We start from the raw sequence: 24,848 nt of genomic DNA, 5'->3' as shown, positions 1-24,848 counted from the left end.
TTTGGCACGTAAGTAATGTTTTGTTGTAGCTTCATGTTGATACCTCATTCTTTTAGATCTCCTTGTGCTGACCCTATCATGCTGTCTTGGCTACCGGCTTGAACCAGGGTTGATCTCTTGGAATGGGGGTATTCCGGGACATGAGATTATAGATTGTACTTGAATACAGTGTTGCTGCTAAAGTTCAGCAACATTTTATATATGTATGCCTGGTTTTCAGATACCAGGTCTGTTTGAAGTCTGTCTCATTTAGCTTGGTTGCAGTGATGTACAGTACAAAGCTATTCTTGATGTAAAAAGAAATTTTGAATCCAGAATGACTGTGGGGCACTTTTCTATTAATACTGTCAATGATGATGCATCTGCAACAGGCAGATTAGTGATGATGATGATATCAACTATGTTGCTCCCTTTTGTTTCCTTCATCACTAGGCATGTATGCATCTAGCAGTCATGTTCTTTAGGTTTTCACCAACTTGCACAATAGGATGGAGGAGGTGGATGCTGAGTTCAATGACATGCTCATCAAAAATTGCTTTTTGCTGAATGGTACTGAGTGTTGCCCTACTGCTAACAAATCATACTAGGAATTGATTCTCAAACCTTCTGATCTGTCTGTGTTGCCAACTGAGTCTTCTGGAAGCTTCCTGTTATCTTGCAAATCCATTGCCAGGTTTGCCTTGCTGCTGTAAACCATACCTCAATGGTTACAGTGAAGGTAAGCAAGAGCTGGATGAGTTTAGGCAACAGTAGCGCTTTCAGTCCAATGCCAAGAATGATATGGTTGATTGAGTATAAAAATGCATAGGGAATGCCAAATGATATTGGTTTGTAGCAGATGGTTCAAAGGATGGCTATTGAATGTTGAAAATGCACCCAGGGAATAGATGAGAATGATTTGTAACATTCACGTTACATGACAATTTTATAGCCAAATCGAAACTCAATCTTTTATCTGTTTGAGAAAAATGAAGTATTTGCAAATGGAGCATGTTCCATTGGTATGAGAATTTGTTTTTGATTTAGTCATAGAACATAGAATATTACAGCACACTTTTCACTTCACTTTCTTCCTCTTTGGATTCAGGCTGAAGTAGAACTGCTTGAATCTGGACACACCCAGCGCTGCGATAATATGTTGTAATCCAAGATAAGACAAATCCTGTAAATTTCAAATGCCTTTAGTGATAGAACTGTTTTTCCAAAGGCAAACCACTTGATCAGCACTTTCACTTCTTGTAGTTGGAGCTGGTGTTGGATAGCAGGTCAAATGCTAATGACAAAATGTGGAGCTGGATGAACCCAGCAGGCCGAGCTCCTAAGATGCTGCGTGGCCTGCTGTGTTCATCCAGCTCCACACTTCGTTATCTCAGATCCTCCAGCATCTGCAGTTCCATTATGTCTGATCACAAATGCCAATGACGGTTTGCTTTTACAGAAACATACTTTTTGACCTGTTTATATGTATACACTCATCTCCAAATTGCAACAGATTTTTACAAATCAGTCACTGACTGAGCCTATTTCACTGTTCAATGCAAAAAAAAGTATAAATCAGAATAATACTTTTTTATTCAGGTTACAATTGCCCAAATTTACAATAAAAATGCATCCTGTGTGCAAATGCTTTTCCTTTCTACTAATTTATTGAGGTTGAGATTGTACCTGTTGCAGTGAATGAAATAGTCAGCTGGAAGGTAATGCAAAGGGGAACGGTAGATCCAGTGCTTGCAAAATGTGGCTTCTGTTTTGGAATTGAAATTTGCCAAGACAGATGGATTGAAGTGTTCCTATTGTCTGTAAAGTGAAGGGAGACAGCCTTGTTCAGTTGTTTAGCCTTTAGAACAAAGCTAATATCCAAATTGGTGCAAGAAGATTCCTGTTTAATTCTGTTTTGTTGGCAGCTTCTCTGATCAATTCCCAGTGAAAAACTACAATATTAATGTGCGTCCATTTTCATACATAATTTAGAGTATGAAAAATCCGTTTTAAAAAATGATCCCACATTTTATACGTAACAAATTACAGACGATCCTTTTCTTGTTTGTTGAAATTAGCATAATCGTATTGAGTGTTTTTGGAGAATGTGATCTTGAATACTGAAGAGTTACTTCATTTTCAGGAGGTTAGGTGACATACATGCAGTACAAAATGAGCAGTGTGCAGTGTTTTGACACAAAAGAAGTGTTGTTTGCGACATCTGAAGTGACTTGTCAAACGCCTGTACTTAGCAGCCAGCAAGTGCTTCCTTACATACATTTAATTCATAAAATAAGCACAGCAAGACTGACATCAGTAGCCAACTTTGAGGTTGGGGTGTGAGGTGGAGGAGCAGTGGGGATAAATCTTAGATTTATGTTTTCTGTCAGAGGAAGAAGTCACTGCTGCTTTTTGTGTTGAGATCTGTTTCGAAAAGATTTTATTCTCAGATGAAGTGAGAATCAAATTACTCAAATTTTGCAGTTTTCTTCCAGTTGCTTTGTAAACATTATGGATTTAGGGTAGGAAAACAATATTTTTTATGGTTTTTCCTTTTCACAGCTATCACTTTATCAGTAACATGACATTCTCACTTGGCATCCCAACATTGGTATTCTGAATGTAGATTGGTGCAGCATTCCAGTCCGAAATCAGGATGCCGGGAAAGGAGAGGTGCAGTGAGACCTTATCTCCTTGTATTCTAATTGTTGAAATTAAGTATACAGGTTCAGCAGATGGTGTAGAATTCAATCACTACGTTGGCTTTCATAGTGAGAGGATCTAAGTTCAGGAATGAGCATGTCATGTTGCAATTGTACAGGACCATGGTGAGACCACACTTGGAGTTTTATATATAGTTTTGGTTTCCTTACCTAAGGAAGGATGTTCTGACTGTTGTCAGAATGTAACAAAGGTTTGTCAGTTTGATTCCTGGGATGACAACTGATATGAAGAGAAAGTAGAGTGTATTCCCTGGAATTTAGAACTGTGAGCGGTGGTATCATCTGTAAAATCTGAACCAGAGTGCACCTCTCTAATATTAATTCTGATCTGTCTCTGTACCTCTTCTGTGTCTGTAGCACTCTATTCTGCAATATATTTTGCTACTCTGGTACAATTTATATGGCACAGTCTGTCTATGTAGTGCACACAACAACACTTTTTACTGCATCCCTGTACGTGACAGCAATCAATCACAGTAAGTTCTCGAACAATGTTCCCAGTGACAGGGGAGCTCAGAACCCGGAGCCATCATTTAGATATATGGGGATTCAGGATAGAGAGGAAGAGAAATTTCTTGCCCCAGAAACTGGTGGTAAGCCTGCAGAATTCATTACCCAGAAAGTTGGTGAGGCCAACATGTTGAATGTTATCAAGAAACACTTAGCTACAGTTCTTGGGGCTAAAGTGTTCAAAGGGAAAATGGGAACAGGCTGTTGAGTTGGATAATCGACCATGATCATATTGAATAGTGGAGCAGGTTCAAAAGGCCGAATACCATACTCCTATTTTCCATATTTCTACGTTCCTGATGCAGAAAAAAGTTCATTACTCAATAATGATTCTTGAGAGCCATGAAAATGTGGCAGTTTCTTTCAGATTCCTATTTATAGCTGCATTGTAAACTCCTTCATTTTAGCTTTTTGAATTCTGATTCTGCCATGGTGGAAGGTTTGATTGTTAGACTTCATTGATATACCTTTAAATAGGGTATATTATGAGTTTGGATTTTTGAATTATTAACCTGTGGCAAATGGGGCTTAATTGTATGCCTGAAGGAGTTTGTTATCTTTTATAGTCATGGTGATTTTTAAACCAGTTAATAACAAATGCATTTGTGTTTACATTTTGAGTGATCAAAATTCAGTGTAGTACAGGACTTCATTGTTTTAAGGTTCTGAGGGAAGCATCTATATCTTTGGAAGAAAACTTTACATTTTAGTTTATTTTGGTGGGTGGGACAATTCTAGAGGATTCTTAATGCTAATGAGTAAAGCAAGTGCCTCAGGAAAGGGAAAAGATAGTTTAGGTTGATTTGAAATATTGATTACCTCAGATTAAGCAGATTAGTGATAATTCCAAACCAGAAATGTTTCAGTAAAACCCTGAAGTGCTTATTTAAAGCTGGGAAAGTTTTAGATCATGTATGAAGGCTTCAGGAAGTTGCAGGAAGATTGGGCGTTGGAGTCACTTAGCAAGCTTTTTGAGGTGATAGTGAAGGAGAGTCTTTCTGCTGTGAGCACTGAAGGAGTGCTTTTGAAATCTGTGAAGTAGTATTTTGGGATTAAAAAGATTATATATAAACAGTTGTTTCAAAATCTTTGCAATTGTTTTACATGTAAATAATGGTTTATTCCATATTACCTTCATTTCTGTAATAAACTTGCTTACTGTTAGACCAAAATCTACAATATTCTGCACTTGTGTTTTAGTGATACTACCTTGCTTATACCAAGGAGAAAAAAAGCAAAATATGATCCATTAAACCAAATTTCAAGCTAAGATCTAACTTGCCCAGTAGTAACATCAGCTAGGATAGTAGTCAAATCTCATTAGTCCCACTTGAACGTACTCTTCAGAAGTGTCTGATGGGGATCAATAGTGGGTATCTAACCAATCTGACCATTTTAAGACCCTTCATTGTAGCATGTAGTCCTATTGATCTGTGGCTTGGCTGAAATTAGTTTACTCAGTGAAAATTGAAAACTAAAACTGGGACTTTGCAATAAACATCAGACTACCAAAAATCTGTAGACATTTGTTTCCAAAATACATGAATTTCTATTTGAAATTCAATAAATTAAGGTCATTAACCTACTTTCGGCGGTGACTTCAGGCTAATTTGCATGAATCATGGTTGGAGAATAGAATCAATTGCACAAGTACACAAGTCTGTTTTACTTAATATATTCATGGTTAAAAGTTAAATCTAATCTAAAATGATGTGGGAACAGTTTATTCCTCATGTATGGGTGGCGGGGAGATCATCATGAATATATTTTTAGTTATTACATGGCATTAACAGGATGCAGCTGTAATCATCATCAGGACAGATGGACACATAGCTTGTAAATTTGACCAATGTGGTATTGGGAATGCAAAAGACAAGTTGTGCTGGAGCATTATTTTAAAAAGTCGCAGATGTATCTGGAAACATGCAACAGCAATATCGGATGAACAAGTGATTAATTCTTGAATTTCAAACACAGAGGGAACAGTTTCAGAGCATTTTTATGAAGTTTTATGGACCCAAGAATTAAGTTCTGATACCAGTGTGACCTACATTTTTTTTGGTTGATAGTTTGAGTTAAAAGCTTTAGCTGCAGTTTTGTTCCAGTCATTGTATTATAGTGGCCTGCGTGCCCACTGTGCACAGGAGACTACTGGAGTTGCTGAGAGAGAGATAATGGGAACTGCAGATGCTGGAGATTCCAAGATAATAAAATGTGGGGCTGGATGAACACAGCAGGCCAAGCAGCATCTCAGGAGCACAAAAGCTGACGTTTCGGGCCTAGACCCTTCATCAGATCTCCCTCTCTGATGAAGGGTCTAGGCCCGAAACGTCAGCTTTTGTGCTCCTGAGATGCTGCTTGGCCTGCTGTGTTCATCCAGCCCCACATTTTATTATACTGGAGTTGCTGCTGCTTTTCCTCTATTGTAAGGGAAATGGATAGAAGCTGCTGGATGTATCCTTGTGGTGTTGAATAAGGCCGTGGGGTAAGGTGGAAAGGCCACCTCTGTGGCAATGTGTTGTGTTGCAAACTGTCAAAAAGGGATTGAATCCTGACCCAAAAAAAACTGACAATTTTTACACAACTCTGGAAAATGATGGTGCTTAGTTCCAAGTGTGTTTTTGATCTAGGCTGCAAATGTATTGCGATCGTCCTCTAATGTAGTTCTAAGGTCACCTGGAGTCCCAGGGATACATATAACTATGGCAACTTAAATGTTTTATTCTCTCAGTCAAAAATTGATCCTGTGATAAGATTCGTGATAATGCATGTCATTTGCCTTGATGGGATAGAGGGATGAATGGAACAGAAACTTTGATTTCAGTGATGGTTTAATGTATTTTAATGGATTTGGTGTAAAAACAATTATATTTGACAAAAGTAAAAGTATGGATTTTGTCCCCTTTTTGTTTTCAAATTTTAGGTATAGATATTATTAATTTTATCTTCAAAAATGTATGAACTTTAAAAATTAGGTGTGGGCTGGATGTATCCATGTGCGTGTGGGTGTGTGTAGGTATGAGTTGGTGGTTAAGATGATGCTGGGACCTTAATTACATTATGGGAACTTATTTGCATTGATTATTGCTCCTTCAGTTAATTTGCAAATTCAAGAATAGAATGAAAAAGGTTGGGGGTCTTGTGCACTGAGGTAAAATCCCTACCTTTGAGCCAGGAGGTCTGGGTTCTCCTGGATGGGCTGTTTCTACAGTGTAGGAATTCTGTGATTTGTAGGTTCCATGTGTGCCAGGGTAAAACTTCTCTGAACAGGCTGACCTTCTTTTAAAAAAAGAACTTTATAGAATGAGAAAGGAGAGAAGCTTTTAGGGGGGCTTTTAGTTGTGTGGACCCCCAGTTTCTTTTGTCCAGGTGTGTCTAACTTGTGTCTCTGTTGTGCCAGCATCCACATGGTACAATAATTGTATGTTCACTGATGGATTGATGAGTGACTCGTTGACACTTTGACTTGTCTGTCTTCCCATTTTGGGTAGAAATTATATAAAATTTTTAATTTCCCACCCTGCAGCTTTAAACATAGCGCAGAGGTGTGCGTGTATGTTTTTAATCTGCTGCCCTCCCCTGCCTCCCAAAGTAAGTAACTGATGGCAGAATTGTTCGGCTGCAAGTTTTTGCAGAAGCTCTGTAAAGATCATCACTTATAGTAATGTTCAGTTGAGTGAGTTGGCCTTCAGAGGTGTTCTCTCCCCCCCCCCGCTCCCAAAGCAGCTTCAGGCCCAAGATGGCCTTTTGTGTTTTATAACCTCTTATACTTGCACAGTATAAAGCTATTAATAAAGGAGAAGATTTAATGTAATCTTCAAGCTTTAGGATGCTCCCAGTATATTTTGGAAGTTTTTTTTAGAACTTTGCAGTGCTGCTTTAGGGGTTGATTATGTTTAGTTCCATCAAATGAGCAGTAATGTTGCTTTGCAAGCAGTTACTGTTAGAAGTGTTAGAGTCATAGAAAAAGCACATTAAAATGACCTTTGGCCCATCAAGTCTATACTTTTCAAAAACAACCACCTAACTCTCTCAATTTCATTTCCTAAGACTTGGTCCATAGCTCAGTATGCCTTGGCATACTAAGTGTACTTCTAAATGCTACTAAAATTTCTGCCTCCACCATTCATGCAGGCACTGAGTTCCAGATTCCCATAACCCTGTGAGTGAAAAGTTTTCCTCCTTTCCCCTGTAAACCTTCCACCCTTTACTTAAAATTTATGCCCCCAGTCATTGACCCCTCAACCAAGGGGAAAAGTTTCTTCCTTTCTATGCTGTCTGTGCCCCTCTTAATTTTATACATCCCACATCATCTCCCAGCCTATGGTCCAAGGAAAACAGCCCCAATCTATCCACCCTGTCTTCTATACTACAAAACACTCCAGCCTAGGCAACATCCTGGTCCCATTGACTGTCTTACTGTTTAGTACATGATTTGGGAAGTATGCTGGGCAAACCTTGGAAAGCTACTTTGGTCACTGGGCTTTGTAATTCAATTATCTCGATTAATAATCCAGAGAATAAGTTGTAGGTAGTGAATCCATTGGGCTCACACTGTTTGTTAATGTCTTATAAGGAAGGAAAGCTGTCGATCCTTCTTCCGCTTGACCTGGTGATTACTTTGGTCATATACCAATTAATTTAATCTCTTGCGGAGGTAAAATTAGCTTTACCAGTAATATCCACATTCCAAGAATAGTTTTGTCAATCTCGGGTGATGCTCCCTGGATTTATTTCTTTTGAATATTGAAGCATTTGTTTATATGACATCTCAGATTTGAGAGGAAATTCTTTGCAATATTTCAGGCCCTAGAAGTTGTAGAAGCCACATTATAATGTGGGATAATTCTAACAACTGAAATAACAAAGGCAGTTACATCTATCATTGACTATTTCTCTACAGTGTCCTAAAACTAGTTGTACTAGACTGATGGGACGTTCCGATGTCAGATTCAAATAGTTCAATGTGAAAAGAAACCAATGGAAATAATGAAGACACAAGTTCCCAAAACCCTTGGTTGATGTATCTGAAGGCTGCAACATAATATATTGAGTTGATTGTGCACAGAGCTAGAAGGTTCCACTTGTATCTGGCTTTTAATTGAAACACATCTAGTCCCAGCTTAAAAAGAGGCACCCATGTGTTTCTCTATTTCATGATTTTATTTTCCTTTGCTTTCTCGTATATGATGTTATCACATCTTGTTTTGACCCATTTGCTGGATTATATAAGCATTAAGCGCACATTTTAATTTGGTAACTGGTATCCAATAAATTATCAAAACTTGACTGTGAAGGTCTTGTGAGGGTGCTGTTCAGATCTGGTCAGCGTGAGTAAGTCAGAACAGAACTTGCATTCTCTTGTCTCTTCTGGGACAAAGTAGTGATTTAACCATGGCAATTTCTGACAAACAGGTAAGAACATACGGAGGTATGTTCTGATGTCAGCAAATGTATAGAATCAAACACCACCAAAGAAGTGTCAGCAAAGGCAGGAATTTGGAGAAGAATAAGACAAAAACATTGATAATGTGAAGACAATATGGGAAGGATAGAGAAACTGTTGGTGGCTGCATTCCACGTGGGAGGTGAGGTGATGGTGATCAGCCATATTGCTTGCTCTGGAGGTTGAGAGAAGTGAGGTGCAGTTGATGTATCACAAATCTAGGTCATTCACCATTGTTTGGAGCCAGTTTGGTGTTTAGATCTGTGATGTTTGGTTGTTAATGTTATATTAAAAGGCCTTGGGAGGTGAATTGGATGTTCAGAAACCAAATGATTCGGTCAAAGATGGATTTATTTTTAGGGAAGGGAAAATTCAATGCTTATTTCGAAGGAAGAGTGCAGTTGGTCTGGGAGGTGTGCATAGGAAGAGATAAATGTAACCAATATTGATAGCATCTTAAACATAGTGAAATGTTTCAAAACACTTCATGTGTTATGAAGTAAAATTTGACATCCAGACAGAGATGTTAGACCAAACAGTCTGGGATGTAGTTTAAGGGAGCTTTTCAAACAGGGAAAAAAATAAAGAATTGTGGGAGGTTTAGGGAGGGAGTTTGGGAGCATGAAGCTTGACAGCTGAAGGTGTAGCAATGTCCTGAGAAAACTGTCCTTTCCTCAGAGCACAAATACTTGAAATCTTTTAGTATAAGTCTACCAGAGTACTGTGGGCAATTAGAAGCCCACTTTAAAAAGGCAATTGTATATCATGTTTTGAAGTAACTTTGACTTTTGCTGCACGTAATTTGTAGGGGCCTGAAGCTTCAACCAGTTAAGACACTAAAGATGTCCTTGATTTGATGAAATTTATCAAATGAGCAAACTGTTGTGTTTAAGCATTCATGCCCCTCAAGTTGTAAAACTAGGTATCTTGTGCACTTGCCTCCCAGATTTTTTTGTTACAGATCTTTGACAGTTATTGTTGTTTGGGAAAAATAGCAACTCGGTCCATTCCAAAATCTGCCAAAAAATTTTCTGAACTTCTCTACTTGTAAACAATATGTAGTGTTGCAAAAAGTTTGAATTGTCTAAAGTTTTGTTGAAATCAGATGTTTACTTGGAGTGCGGAAGTCAGTAAAAATGAAATCATTGACTGAAATTACCTTTCAATAAATTCTAGTTGACGTAGTCACAACAGGATGTGGCTGTAATGCTTTTGACAGACAAATTACAGCTTCATCCATTGGAATTGTTTTCTTCCTGTGTTTAAGTTAAAATGTTTGAAATGTATTGAAATAATTTCTCTGTAGCTGTAAATTCCTGTGACAGAATTGAATGACAACAGGCAGCCTGCTGTAGAGAACCTTGTTAGCTATAGATGGTATAGATTTGCAGTATTTTCCTTTTTTCAATGATTTGATGTCAAGCTAAAGGGAATTGTTTGATTCTGCAAAAAAAAAGCCTCAGTTTGTGTCAGAGATAAAAGGACTGGGCCCGAAACGTCAGCTTTTGTGCTCCTGAGATGCTGCTTGGCCTGCTGTGTTCATCCAGCCTCACATTTTATCACCTCAGTTTGTGTAGTTCCTTTTGCTTCTCACCATCTTCACAGGGCGGGTTTCAGAAAGCTTTTGGCAACGTGCAGAGCAGCAATGGGATTCTGTCTACAAGGTGAGTATTACCCACTGAGCCCTGTTTGACACATTTTTTTCACTTAAAAGCAGAAATGTTCTTATGAACCGTTTAATGTTTGAATGGAGAGTGGAAGGAAGGAGTTTCTTTTTTAAAAAAATGCAGACTTCTTTTTCCATTTCAGTTTTTCCCCTCATGATTGAAAACTCAAATGCTGAGAGCCAGCATTTATTTCTGAACCATCATCCGAAACATCATATCAGATTCTTCACACTGCAGGTTCCATGTTTGGTGTTTCAAAATGGCTGTTCGATTCCGCCAAATTAATATACTGTTTCCAAACTCCAATTGTCTGACACTAAGAAATTCAAAAGCGTATTGGGGGGGTTCTCAGTTTGAATGCACTACATCTTTTAAAGCTACTGTTGCTGGAGTAAAATGTTCCCAAGTTTACAAAATACTAACGCACAGTGTGGTGCAGAAATATGATGTTTTCAGCAAGAAATAGAGCGGGTATTTGTACCAGTAATGTGGTTCTTGTATGTAGTTTGAAAACAGTTGAGCATGGCAATAAATTGATACCAAAACTGTAGGAAATTTCTGAACTGTGTAACTTTGAGCGAAAGCACCTAGGTATGGAATTCATCCATTCAAGCATCAGTTGTCAAGAGAAGACGTAGAGTTGTCCAACACTAGTGTGAAGTAATGATAAGGGAATCAATTTAATGTGTTGATTTTAAGTGCATTTGTTTAGCTGGTACAAATAACCTGGCCCTCCTTGCAAATGTTTTTCTGTTAATCAGTTGTTTTTCTCTGTGATCTTTAAGCATCAGCCTACTTCTTCACTTTCAAGATCAGGTGCTAGCTGAACTGGAATACAAAGACCTGTTGAATATTGATGGAACTGCATTGAATGAGTGATACGTTAATCCAGTGAATTCAAGGATCTGAATTACATGAGGTTTAACGATATAATTTGGTATCTGTGTCTGGAATGTTATACTGCAAGGCCTAGTGGGACACCCCTACATTTCCAGTCAGTTCCATTTCTGTGGCATCTGTTAGACAGCAAACTTGTGCTGCATGTTTATGCTTGAGTTATGATGTTTGTATTCAGCTTATGCTTAATATGCAGTCGAAATATGTTTTGAAGAGATACTAAAATAGAAGGTAGAATAATAATTGTATTTGTGAAAAATAGAAATTTCATCATGTCAGTCATTGCAGTGGTTAAGACTGTAGAATGTTTGTTACCAAGTAGAATCTAGTTTGAATCCAGATACATTCCTAGCAGGTAATGCTGCAGTGTGACATCCAGACCTGTTGGTTGTCATTTGCCTGCGGTGTCAAAAGTTTTCTTCAAATATACTTCATATGAAAAAAAGATCTTCAGTATATTTCAGAATGCCATGACTGTAGTAGCATAATGCTACTTACAGGTCAGAGGAAATGCCATTCAGATTCAAGGTTTTCAGCATTGCCTGTTGTAATAATCATCTGCTTCAAAGCTCTAAATCCATGCCTATTTGTTGAAAGCATTCCTGATCTTCCCTCTTTGTTTCCTTCTCCTGAACTCGTGCTTGCAGCCCATTTGCTAAATGCACTTTTCTACATGATGATAAACTCAACAGACTGGAAAGGTCCTGCATTCAATCTTTGTTTCATGTTGAGTTGGCTGATCTTGGCTAGGGTAATAGGAGTGCTATGATTAGCTTCTGCACCACTGGGAAATCAGGCAACGTTCCCACTCCTGGGAAGTGATACATCTGGATGATGGACAGCAATAGAATATGTTTAACTGGAATGGTAACAGTGGTCAAATAACCTGCTGACACTCAAGTGATCTCATGCATGAAGAGTGCTTTAAGATGCTGCAAGGCTCATGGAACTCTGACCCATTATGAGTGAATAGGCAGAATAGAAGGGCAATTGGGATGAACAAGTACTTGTCATGCCTATGATACAGTTGTGTGAATTACCTGTTTAATGGCTACGGTTGTGTAACAAACAGTTATTTATCAAGTATGTCAGTTGCATATTCTATTTATAATGCAGCATTTACAAGATTTTTGTAACTTAAGTAAATGTATTCAAACAGTTTTGATTTAATTTGCTTCAGTACTTCCCATGATTTATTACAAATTTAATAAGCTGGCATGACTTGAAAGTGGAATCTCTTGTGGTTGCTAAGCAGGCATCTTAAAGAACATTTAAATGCTTAACCATGTATGTCCTAAAATCTCAAAAAAATACTGAAATATATATTTATTTTTTTTCCAATCTAAAACCAAAACATGCTGAAATTACTTTGCAAGTCAGGCATCATCTATTGGAATAGGATTGTTTTAGTACTGATAAATCTTTTTTTTTGTCTGAACCTTTTAACAAATTTTATGTAAAATGCTAAGGGGTGGTGCAATCAAAAGAAAATGTAGGTAAAAGATGGGAGGGATTAATAACAAAAGGGCTGGTGCAAAGTAAAATTGAGTAGTAATGGAAAAGTAATGAAATAAAAATATGTCTAGAGGAGCTATAAATAGCACAAATACAAAAAAAATTAGTGATGATTATGATCTCAAAATTATTGAACCCAGTGTTGAGTCCAGAAGACTGTTTAAGTCGAGTGACAAGCTGCTGTTCCTTAAGTGATAATGGGAACTGCAGATGCTGGAGAATCCAAGATAATAAAATGTGAGGCTGGATGAACACAGCAGGCCCAGCAGCATCTCGGGAGCACAAAAGCTTGCTAGACATTTCGGGCCTAGACCCTTCATCAGAGAGGGGGATGGGGTGAGGGTTCTGGAATAAATAGGGAGAGGAGGGGGAGGCGGACCGAAGATGGAGAGTAAAGAAGATAGGTGGAGAGGAGAGTATAGGTAGGGAGGGGATAGGTCAGTCCAGGGAAGACAGACAGGCCAAGGAGATGGGATGAGGTTAGTAGATAGGAGATGGAGATGCGGCTTGGGGTGGGAGGAAGGGATGGGTGAGAGGAAGAACAGGTTAGGGAGGCAGAGACAGGTTGGACTGGTTTTGGGATGCAGTGGGTGGAGGGGAAGAGCTGGGCTGGTTGTGAGGTGCAGTGGGGGGAGGGGACGAACTGGACTGGTTTTGGGATGCGGTGGGGGAAGGGGAGATTTTGAAGCTGGTGAAGTCCACATTGATACCATCGGGCTGCAGGATTCCCAAGCGGAATATGAGTTGCTGTTCCTGTTCCTGTTCCTTAAGCTTCTTTTGACCCTTAGTACAGTGGAAGTCAGGAGTGCAGAATTAAAATGTCAAGTGGCTGACGGCTCAGGGTTGTTCTTTCCCACCTGTTCTATATGCACCCAGTTCCACATTGTGAGCTGGATACCATGCTACATGTGGACCATTATGATGTCATTGGCCAAACATTGACCTTTTCTTGAGAGAACAGTATAGTACAGCTTGGTCTGGAATTACTTCTTGTTCAGGAACGCGTGGAAGACATACTGACAGAACTTTTTAATGTATGTTTCTGCCTGAAAGACATTTTGTTGCCTTTACCTCTAGCCCTTGGACGAAACCACATGCACCTTTTTGAAACGAGGTGGTCTGCTTGTGAGGTTTTGGTAATTTCTCTGTCGTCCATGCCCATTCACGAAGCCTAGTTGGTGACCAGGTTTCATCGACATGGAAAAGTCACTGAACTTTGGGAGATCCTTGCAATGTAAGTGAGACAGTGTTTACAGGTTTTGTATTTTGAGGTTTGAATTTTAAAGAAACAATAATATCTAAGTTTTTGGAGTAAATCTGTTGTTTGGGTTGTAGGTGTTGATGTTGGTTGGCTCGCCGAGCTGGTTTTTTTATTCCACAGACGTTTCGTTACCGTGCCTGGTAATATCCTCCTTGAAGCCTCGGTATGTTTTCCCACTTGGTTTTTAAACTCTGGGGTCTGTTGCAATGTGTGCCTCACTTCCGGAGTTTCCTCCATAGTGGAATGTATACAGGGTCGAGTTCAAAGTGTTTATTAATAGCATGCTTTGTGGAGTGCCATGCTTCCAGGAATTCTCGTGTTTGCCTCTGCCTTGCCTGTTCTTTCTGGGCTCTAGCTCTGCTTCAAATTATTTTTATATTGATAGGCATTAGGAACTGATTCTACCAATTCCCATCAAGAGATATCCCCATTGTCTCAATGTCTAAGTTTATTAACAAAAAGTTGGTTTTGATTATCTGTACTTTTAATCTTGCTTTTCTCGTTACACATTTTACCACTTTGCATTGTTTAAACAATGAAACCACTTTGTTTCTCTTGTCAGCCAGTCTTTTCCTTCATCTGTTCTGGTTACCAAGTGAATCTCGTTCAGTTCTTCAGGCGTTCATAATTTCTGAACAAGTTCAATGATCTGAATCAATTGTGGACGCAATGATACTGGAGACAAATCTTGTCTTTGATAGTCAACAGCTTGCACATTCAACAAGCAATCATTGCTTGGCAATTTCTTCAATTGGTTACCTGTTGTCCCCAAACTATGGACTGCACCGCAGACCAGATATTGAACCTGTATATTCTAGCTGCGATATTCTTTTCTCTCTTGGGTGAGCAGTAATGGTTTAGTGTGCACTGTAACTGTGAAACAATACAGATAACAACTCGTCCACCCTTTTGTGATTCTGTTGGCTGAACTCTGATAGCAGTCCTCAGGCTCTATATAACTGGGCTGTCTGTCATCCTTCAGACATTATCAATCCTAATTCTGGTTTTCACGATGAAAGTTAGCTCATCTTAGCTTTCGAAATAATTAAAATTTGCAAGCCATGCATATGTCTATTCAACTTTATTTGAGAAATAAAATAGCCTCTGGTCACTTTGTTCCAAGCAAATAGATTTATCTGGTGTAATATTGATTCCCTGCCTTGAGACTTTTTGGTTCCTAGATCATCTTTGACATGCATGGAAGGTTTGATGAGGATTTTATAAGGACTCTTTTGTATATTCTGTGATACAAATTGCATTAGTCTGCTGATACTATGGCTGTGTGTCCCTTTAAAGGATGCAGTCTAATTGCTGTTAAGTGAATTCTGAGTCTGCTGTTAGTTTTATAAATTGTAAGAACTCTAGCTCTTTTAAAAATAAAATGTGTGCAACTGACAAGACAGCTAAAAATTTAGAAGGGAAATATGCACAAGTTTCTGATGACATTCTTTATCAATGCTTGTAGTATTTCCTGCTGGAGTATATTGTATGACTTGGTTAGAACAAAACTAGTTCTGTAATTTTATTAAGCTAGTCCACATTTATTTTGAAGTGCTTTGTGATTTTAGTCTAAGGTACATGAAAGTCACTGTTTTAGAGAGTACTACTATCTGTTCTGCTTTAGAAATGTTAAAGTTTTACAAAGATATCATGTCCTTTCTAACTGGCAAAGGTGTGGAAAAGGAATTGGATTATTTTTCTAGGCCAGTTTCAAAACTTCTTGTTACACTTGTCAAAGTAGATTTATGTGGTTTGTTTAAATGTATTTACCTCTGGTCTTGATTTGCAGGACTGCCTTCCATCATTTTCTTTAAAAAGCTTCATATTAATTTAATACATTACCTTTTCAAGTTAGTCTGTAATTTTTGTGTGGAGAGTTTCCTGGTGCATGCATGCTTGAACCTAAATTTGTCAGTAGTAGCTAAGAAAGTTGAGAATAGATTATGAATAGAAAATAGCTTTAGAGCCAATTATACTGAAGCGATTTTACTGATTTTTAAAATCTTTTTAAAGATCTTTATTTTAATCGAATTATCTTGTTTCCCTTTGCTGAATGCTAACCTTTCTGGATTGTATTTGCATGGTTACCATTCTTGTCTGTACTGATCTAGACATTAAATTTTAGCAGATTGTGTGGGAAAGGTGTTTTCATGCCATTGCAACAAACAGCAGAGGCCACAGAATAGGATCAGCTTGAATTGTGTAGGAGACCAATGTTACCAACATCAGTTCACAATAATGCAGAATTTTTTCAGATCTGATAATTGTACGGAGAACAAAGTTTGAAAATGGGATCTTCCGGGCTACGAGCAATGCTATTTTATCAGTTAAAAACCATAGCGGCAAGTTGGTTCTTTTGTTTCAGGTGTAGTCATGCAGTTATTTTACTTTGCCTTTAATCATTCTGTAATTGCAATGCCGGTAGTTGTCGCAAGAGAAATGAAAATCCAGATTTGATTTGATTTGATTCCTTTTGCCTTTCTTTGGAAAATCGTACTGCCTTGAATTCTGGTAACTACTCAGGGAAGATTCTATTTGGTCTCATCTGTTTGCTTGGGAGATTCTTTAAGCATATAAGCATTCTATTGCAATGTTAGTCTTCAGATATTTCATTTTTTTTCCCTGTCTTTCACAATACAAACATACAAAATAGGAGCAGAAGTAAACTGTTTTCTCCTTGAAATTGCATTTAGTAAGATGGTGGCTGATGATTTTGAGTTTTGAATTCCATATTTTGATCTATCCCCAATAACGTTTTGGTTCCCGTTTCCAGCAAGCATCTACTTCTGAATTAAAGAACTATTTAATGACCCTACTGTCTTTTGAGGCAGAATTTGAAAGTCTCACAAACCATTGAGAAAAAAATTCTCCATATTCAGCCCAAAAAGGGTGATCCCTAATTTTAGAAGTGTCTCAAATAGTGCAGTTTGGGTGGATAGGCCATGCTAATATGCTGTAGAGTGGCCAGGATGTATAGGCTGGGTGGATTAGCAGAATGAATGTGCTGTTACTGGGGAAGTGTGGCAGAGGGGTCTGGGTCTAGGTCTGGGTGGTATGCTCTTCCGAGGATTGATACAGACTCGAAGAGGCCACTCAGCTCAATCTACACTGTAAAAATTCTATGATTGTAGTTCTGGGTTGCCTCGCAAAGGGAAGCATCCTTTCCACATCCACCATTCAGAATCCTATGCACTTCATCAAGTCACCCATCACTCTTCTAAACTTCAGTGGAAATAATCTGAGCTTGTCCAACCTATGTACATGAGACAGCCTTTTCATTCCAGCTATCAGTCTAATAAACCAACTCTGAACTGCCTTCAGTGTATTTACGTCATCCTTAAATAAGCTGACCAAAACTGACTTTCAAGATGTGGTCTCTCAATGCTTTGAGTAACTGAAGCATTGATTTCTTTCTTTTATGTTCAACTCCTCATAATAAAAGATAATGACCATTTTAGCTTTTTTTGGTTGCATGATTAACAGTTAATTTCTTATGATGCATGCACTAGAATATCTAAATCTCTCTGCACCTTGGAATTCCACAGCTGTTCTTCATTTCACAAATAATTGGCTTTTTCATCCATCCAGCTAAAGTGAACAACTTACACTTTTGCCACAGTAGGCAAAAATTTGGCAGATTGCTTACTCACTTAACCTGTTTATTTCTGTCTGCAGCCCCCTTATGTTGAATTCACAGCATATCTTTTTCCTTATTTTAACGTTGACTACAAATGTAAGTATCATGCTTTGCTTCCCTCATCTATGTTACTGATCTAAGTTGTAAAAGATTGAAGCCCCCAACACAGATTCCCACTTGTCATTTCCTTAACTTGGACAAATATTCAATCATGCATGCTGTCTGTTCTCAGCCAGCCAGCCAAGCTTCTGTTCATGCTGTATCATGAGTTTTTATTTACTGTGGTAGCTTTTGATCTAGCATCTTATCAAATGCCTTGTGGAAATCCAAGTATAGTATGTATATCTTCAGACTCCCTTTTTACCACAGTGCACGCACATTACCTGTTGAAAGATCTCCAATAGATTTTCCTTTGATTAACTCTTGATGACTTACCAAATAATTTTTGAGTTTTCTTAACAGTGCAGCTATATTCTCTTGATTTAATTCTAAAGCCTTCCCCATGGCAGACACCAAGCTAACTGGAAACAAAAATAAAAATCGTTGTAAAAGCTCAGGAGATCTGGGAGCATCTGTGGGGAGAAATTAGAGTTAACATTTTGCATCCAGTGACCCTCCCTCAGAAGCTAACTGGCCTTACTTTTCTGTTTCCTATCTTCCTTCCTCCTTGAATAGAGGGATTGTATTTGCTACTTTTTAAGTCTGATCAAATCTTTCCTGAATCAAATTAAGTTTGCAAAAATTAACACTTGCTAGCTCATTGATCACCACCTCTTTTAAAAACCTCAAGTAAAGTCCATCTAGACTGGTCAGCCTGCAGCTCTATCAATTTGTTTTGTACTGTGTCCATTGTGATTGTAATTTCATTGAGATACTTCCTTTTTTTTTAATCTGATTTACAGTTTATACTGGAAATTTTTCTATCCTTTACAGAGAAAGTATCATCCCTCATTTGTTACAGACAAATATGGACAAGTCTAGGCGATGTTAGCACGTTATTCTGTGCTTAGTCCTGTCTTCTTAGCCCATTATCAAGGTCCACTTTCAGGCAGGGATCCTCCTTTGCTGATGGGGATTGGCTTGGCAAAGAAAATTATGAAGAGCATAATTCAAAGATCTAACTTGAATGTTCCCGTCTTGTTGAAATAGAAGTGACTGTGATTAATCTAGGTGAAATCATTTGTGGAATGCGTCCCTTATTAGTTATACATATTGTACATAGCAAATTATGTGCAAAGCTGCAGCACCCTGTCAATTGTAACTGTGGAAATATGGTGGATTTTATCCTACAATGAATACACAACCAATAAATGATTGCATAAATTGAGAGGGGCACCTATATAATCTGTTTGATACCTAAAGTTTTGTGACTATTCACTTGCCCCAGCTAATTTGTCTCAAATCCTTTATGCACTTTCACTTCACTATGGCAGCTGTGGAAAATGAGTGGGAGTGAAATGGATCCCAACTCTGTGTGAGGGAGCGTGTGACAGCACAGTTGTTCACCAAAGTGGTTCATACCTTTAGATATTTTCTTGTTATTCTGTTTAGAAGTGTTTTTACGCACTTCTGGAGCAGGTCCCCTGTCTCAGTTAAAAGATGCCGCCACTGTGCCCCAAGAGTCTCCAGAAATGTGCTGCAGATATTTCTAATTAACCTGTTCAGAGATGATGTTACACACCTCTGGAACAAACCAATGTAACAGTTTTAGTTCTGAATTTAATGCAATATGCAGGATTCAAAATCATATTTGGTGCCTGGTGATGACTATACGTTTCACTCAAACATTGAAGAACTAATCTGTTACTGTCTTACTTATTTTGTATCATTGTTTGCCAATCTCATTATGTCTTAGACCATTTTTCCTACCTTTATCTTTTAGTTCTACAACTCTCCAAGTTCCCTGCTCTTCCCTGGTCTTGTGGGAATCTCAAATTCTGATCCTGATACAATTGCCAGCCCAGTGGTTTTCTTGCTAAGTGCCTTGGAATGTTTTATTATGGTAAAAGCACTATATAAATGTAAACTGTGATTGTATGGTCCACTTCCTGTACATCACATTTTTAGTAAGAAATAGTGTGGAGAAGGAAAGCAAAGGAATGGTCCTATTAGGAATTGGCAGTTGTTAATGAGGTTTGGGAGATTTTCATCCTGATTAAACAGAGCATATTGTTTCAGAACTCAGTAATTTGGTTTCTTTGAATAATGCCTTGTGAATTTCCATGTGCTGTTGTGTCATTTTAAGTTGTGTTTTGCAAAATTACTGATTGCTAGTTAAATGTCAACAATTTTATTGATTTAGTGTTGAACCAGTTGAACCCTTGGAGAGAGTGCATATAGTTAAATTGAAAGGATGTGCTGAATTTTACATTTCACACTGAGACTTTGAAAAGAGAATTAGATAAATGTAATTTTGAACTCTTGCTTTGAGCTGCAGAGAAAAACTTGACTTCAGTCGACTGATTTGCAGCACCAGAACAGTTTTTAGGACAGAGAGGAAGAAGAATTTGTACATTTCCACCTATAATAAAATACAATTGAAGGGTAGCATAATTGACAGATTGAACTTCCACCTCTGGACCTTAAGTTTAAATTTAGGACAGATTAAAAAGTTTCAGAGCTGCTTTGCTTGTTGAAGGTAAATGTCCTAGTTTGAATGAGATTGAGAACTATTTATCCATTTCCTTGCTGTCGTGGGGTATGCAGTTTGTACTGCACTGAAAAAGTTATTAGATTGCCAGTGTTGAGGAATGTAGGCTGGAGGTTGTGGTTGGCCTGAAGCAAATTCATCGACAAAGTGAAAGGAGTTTCTTTCAGCTTCTTTGTGATGTACCTGACTTGGGAATATATTAAAGTTCCCAGCGCCAAATTGACAAAAAATTGAATTTCTGCCGCTCTCAGCAGTGCATGCTTCCAGCACTGTATATGAGTTGAACAATTTTTATCAGGTGTTGTAGGTGATTCAATGAAACTTAGTACCATTTTGTTTTGATTATCCCCTAAGCTATACTGATTCGAGGGAATGTTCAAGGCTACATTTCACACAGTTCAGTACTTAAAAGGTTCCTCTTTATCATCAAAGTGAGCTTCTGCTTTTATTGTTTTGAGTTCTGTCGATGTGGAAAACTTCTGAAACTTGTGCCTCGAGCTCCCAGTCAGCTCAGCAGTGAAATTGCACTGTGAACTCCTATTTCCTGTTCTGATCACTCTTTTTTTGAAGTGGGCAGAAAGGCAAGCAATTGCAATGTTCTTTTCCTTAAATTGTGAACAAAAGACACAATGCAATCTTTTTTGTATTGAAGGTACAGAACAAGCAATTGCTTTGAATCTTGCTTGTCTCTTCAGTTTGAATTTAGAATGATGAAGGGGACTTCTATTGTAACCAGGTTTCATTATCATTTGTAAATGAAAGTTGGGCTTAGAATGTCTCTCTGCTCCTGTTGGTAAAAGTCAATTGCAGCGTAAAGTTTCAACCTGCCTGATGAAAGCCTCTGTATAAACAGATTCAATCTAATACTAAGAAGGCCTGTTCAGTATATTTACATTGGAAATGATTGCACGTTAAGGAATAGAATTCAAAAATATAAATGTGAAATGCTCATTACTGGCTGTGACCATACACACAATGCTTTGCTTTGTAAAATGGAAGTAATACATTTACGGGGAATTTAGACAACGGCTCAGGGAAGACCAGATTAGAAAGGTGTGTAGATAGAGGTACTGTGGTAGGAAAGGTCAGTGGAACATGAACCATTTGGACTGAATGGTGACTTCAGGACAAACTGAAATGCTGCACAACCAACAAAGTAGTTTTGAAATATGGTCACTGTCGTAATGTCGGAAAACTGGGCGCACAGCAAACTTCCACAAACACCAATGTAATGATGACCATCACTTCAAAAAAAATTTCTTGATTAAGCAATAACTGTTAGCCAAGGTACTGGGGGAAAACTTTGTTTGTTTGAAATAGTGCCAAATGGTCTTTCACAACCCCGTGAGAAAGAAGACAAGACCTTGTCTTAATGTCTAATCTGAAAAACAGTATCTCCAAACATGGCAGCATTCTCTCAGTGCACCGCAGTAACCAGACTAGATTTTCTTTGTGCTGAGTTACTGATGTGGCACTTGAATCCACAGCCTGCTGACTGTGGAGATGAAAGTGCTCACAACTGAACTAGCATTTGAATTTAGGAATATTTGACAGTATTTTAAGCTTGACTGGATGGGCAAAATAAATACTCAACTTTTCACTTAGCCTACAGAGTTAACAAAATGGCTTCTGTTGCCCATTGTGCCTGCAGGAAGCTGACCATGAACCAGACTGGTGGTTTTGTATTCTTCCTTTCCTGTTCACTGATGAAAAATTAAGCTGTGTTTCTGTTTGTATATAATTTGGTTAACTGAAATACTAATTGAAAGGTAAAAACATCTTCAGACTCTCTCATTTTTCATCATAATTAAATACTGGTGTGCTCTTTGTGCCACTGGACTGGTGATCTATGACTGAAATGAATTGTACTCCTTCACAGCATTTCTATCTCAAAGCTGTCATCACCGCATGTCATCTGCTGCAGTATCACTGTATCTTTTGATTGAGACTGAGATGGATGCACTTGTTAAAAAAAATCATTATTTTGTTGCATCACAAGTAGGTTCTGACTGACCAATCTGACTGACCAATCTGACTGACCAATCTGACTGACCAATCTGACTGACCAATCTGACTGACCAATCTGACTGACCAATCTGACTGACCAATCTGACTGACCAATCTGACTGACCAATCTGACTGACCAATCTGACTGACGCAAAAGCAGTTTCCCCAGAAACATTGAATGGTGTTATTGGCCTGCAGCTGTGCATTTCTGATAAAGCAAAGAAGGGCACACAGCATTAAACATTGAAACTCATTATTTTGAGTTTGACAGGTTTAATTTTGGATTTATGAATGTTTGCATAAGTTGTTACATCATCGACTCAAACTTGACAAATACCTCCCTCACCTGAAATTCACTGGCAGCCAATGGTGCAGAACCCTGACAGATATTGAACAATGTAAATTATTCCAATTTGCTGATGGATTGCAAAAAGGTAACAATAGCTGCTAATCTGCCCAAAAGTGCTGTCTTTTGTTTTAAACCATGAATATATACATTATCATGGAGGTTAATTAACTCAGTTCGTTAGAGTATGATGGCTACAGACTGTGATATTTTACTGAGGCCTGCCTTCTCACCATGCCCCATGGTGGCAGAGTGGTTGCCGAAGCCATATAAAACTGATTCTGTCTCTCTGATGGAGAGAAATATCTCGAGTACTTTGGTTGAATCCTACTCATTTTAAAAGTAATAGCAGAAACAACATTTTATGTATGTGATGCTTTGAATTTATCTTTTTTTTAAAAGAGGCATATGATGCTAAAATGATTCAGGATATTGAATTTGTTTTGACGACAAAAAGCAACTTTGTGCGTAGTACCTCATGGAGTTGCTGGTAATACAGGAGACAAATGGCAATGTTGCAAGAAAATCATGATGCAGCTTTCAAAACTGATAAGTACTATAAACATTGCTTCGCCAGTTCTGCAGTGATTACAGGCCTGTTCAGTGTGGAAATAACTATAGCTTATTCCTCCCTCCGGACCAGGAGGCCTGAGTTAAGGTACAATCTGCTCCAAAATTTGTTATAGCATGTCTGAATGTGTTGATTAAAAGCATCGACATTATATTCTTTAAACGTAGTTCACCATTGTACAGTATCTGTCTGTTACATATTATATTGCTTGTGAAAAGAAATGAAATAATGTTGTAACAGCAATAACATTTCCAAACTCTTTCGCCTGTTCAGTTGCATAGCAGCTTACGTGTGTTATTGGAAGCTTTATTCAAATATAATTGCTGCCACAGTGCACTGGAAACCTGCAAGTACACACATTATTGCGGCAACAAATTGAAGTTTATTTGAGGACTTTCAAAAATAATTTAATGGAAGTAGTCTGGAAAAGTAATGAGAAGTTGAATAATCATATGCAATATAATATGCAAAAAGATTCTAAAAGAAGTTGAATCTTGCATCCAAAACCATCCTGTAGCAGTTTAAACTGGTGGACTTGTAAAAATTGGAGTAGATGGGTAATTTCTAAATTGCAATCCAATTATAACTAAGATTTCAGTATCAGTATTAATTTGAATCTTAAACAGCCAGATGATGTACTAATGCATGTTAACTGTTGGCATTCTGGTAGAGTTGAGGTCAGATTGACAAACAGCCTTACTTTGTTCATGATAAAGAGCTTCAGCATTTATAACTGCACAGCTTTCTGAATTCGATTTTGCAAAATAAATACTTCAGTGAGGTTGTCTATCACTTGCTTTAGGATATTGGGTGCTGCTTTATGTATCACTTAAACTAGCCCTAATTTGATAACGTTAATTGAGTTACAATGCCATGAATGAGGTGTAATATTTTGTGGCACAAGCCCCATGAATGTAAGAACGTTGTATTAATCACAAGACAACATTTTCCTATTAATAATTTTTTTCTCTCTCTTTTATTTTCCTAATCCCTTTAAAGCAAATGGTTATGAGCCTTAGAGTGTCGGAGCTCCAAGTGTTACTGGGCTATGCAGGACGGAACAAACACGGTCGTAAACACGAACTCCTGACAAAAGCACTGCATTTGTTGAAAGCTGGCTGCAGCCCAGCTGTTCAGATGAAAATTAAGGAACTATATAGGCGGAGATTCCCACAGAAGATTGTGACACCCGCTGACCTGACCCTTTCTTCTGTCCATACAACTTCAACTTCCATGACTACACCATTGTCGCCAGCTGCTATCCCACAGCTCCCCTATGATGGGCATGCAACAACATCTCCACTGCTTGCTGTTTCTCTGTTGGGACCTAAACATGAACTAGACCTGCCTCACCTGACATCATCGCTCCATCCTGTCCATCCAGATGTAAAACTGCAGAAATTGCCCTTTTATGACATTCTTGATGAATTGATAAAACCAACTAGTCTAGGTAAGAAACAAGTGCCCAAAATAGTCTTGTGTTGTTGCCATTTCTACAGTATTTGAGGTGAATATAAGAAACCCGATTCAATAAACCAATATTATTTTATTTGAGAATACTTTATAAGTTTGCATCAACTTGAGCTATGGTTTGTTTTCAGTAGCTGAAATGATATTTCTGGAAACCATGACATATTAT

At 38.1% G+C, this 24,848-nt stretch overlaps 1 protein-coding gene across 8 annotated transcripts in view; it reads left to right on the top strand.

Annotated features, from left to right (window-relative positions):
* Positions 1 to 24,848, top strand: part of pias1b (protein inhibitor of activated STAT, 1b) — a 125,374-nt gene that overhangs the window by 61,718 nt on the left and 38,808 nt on the right. For 7 of the 8 annotated variants that reach the window (XM_048563019.2, XM_048563017.2, XM_048563024.2 and 4 more), the window contains exon 2: positions 24,209 to 24,659. In XM_048563019.2, the coding sequence (XP_048418976.1) occupies positions 24,209 to 24,659 (451 nt within the window). Of the gene's footprint in view, positions 1 to 13,858; positions 13,972 to 24,208; positions 24,660 to 24,848 lie in introns of those variants that run through there. The other variant, XM_048563021.2, reaches the window with a different exon arrangement.

The sequence above is a fragment of the Stegostoma tigrinum genome, chromosome 33, assembly GCF_030684315.1.
Source record: "Stegostoma tigrinum isolate sSteTig4 chromosome 33, sSteTig4.hap1, whole genome shotgun sequence".
Classification (NCBI taxonomy): Eukaryota; Metazoa; Chordata; class Chondrichthyes; order Orectolobiformes; family Stegostomatidae; genus Stegostoma; species Stegostoma tigrinum.
The sequence above is the reverse complement of the archived record's forward strand: the minus strand, read 5'-3'. Positions and strand labels throughout refer to the sequence as shown.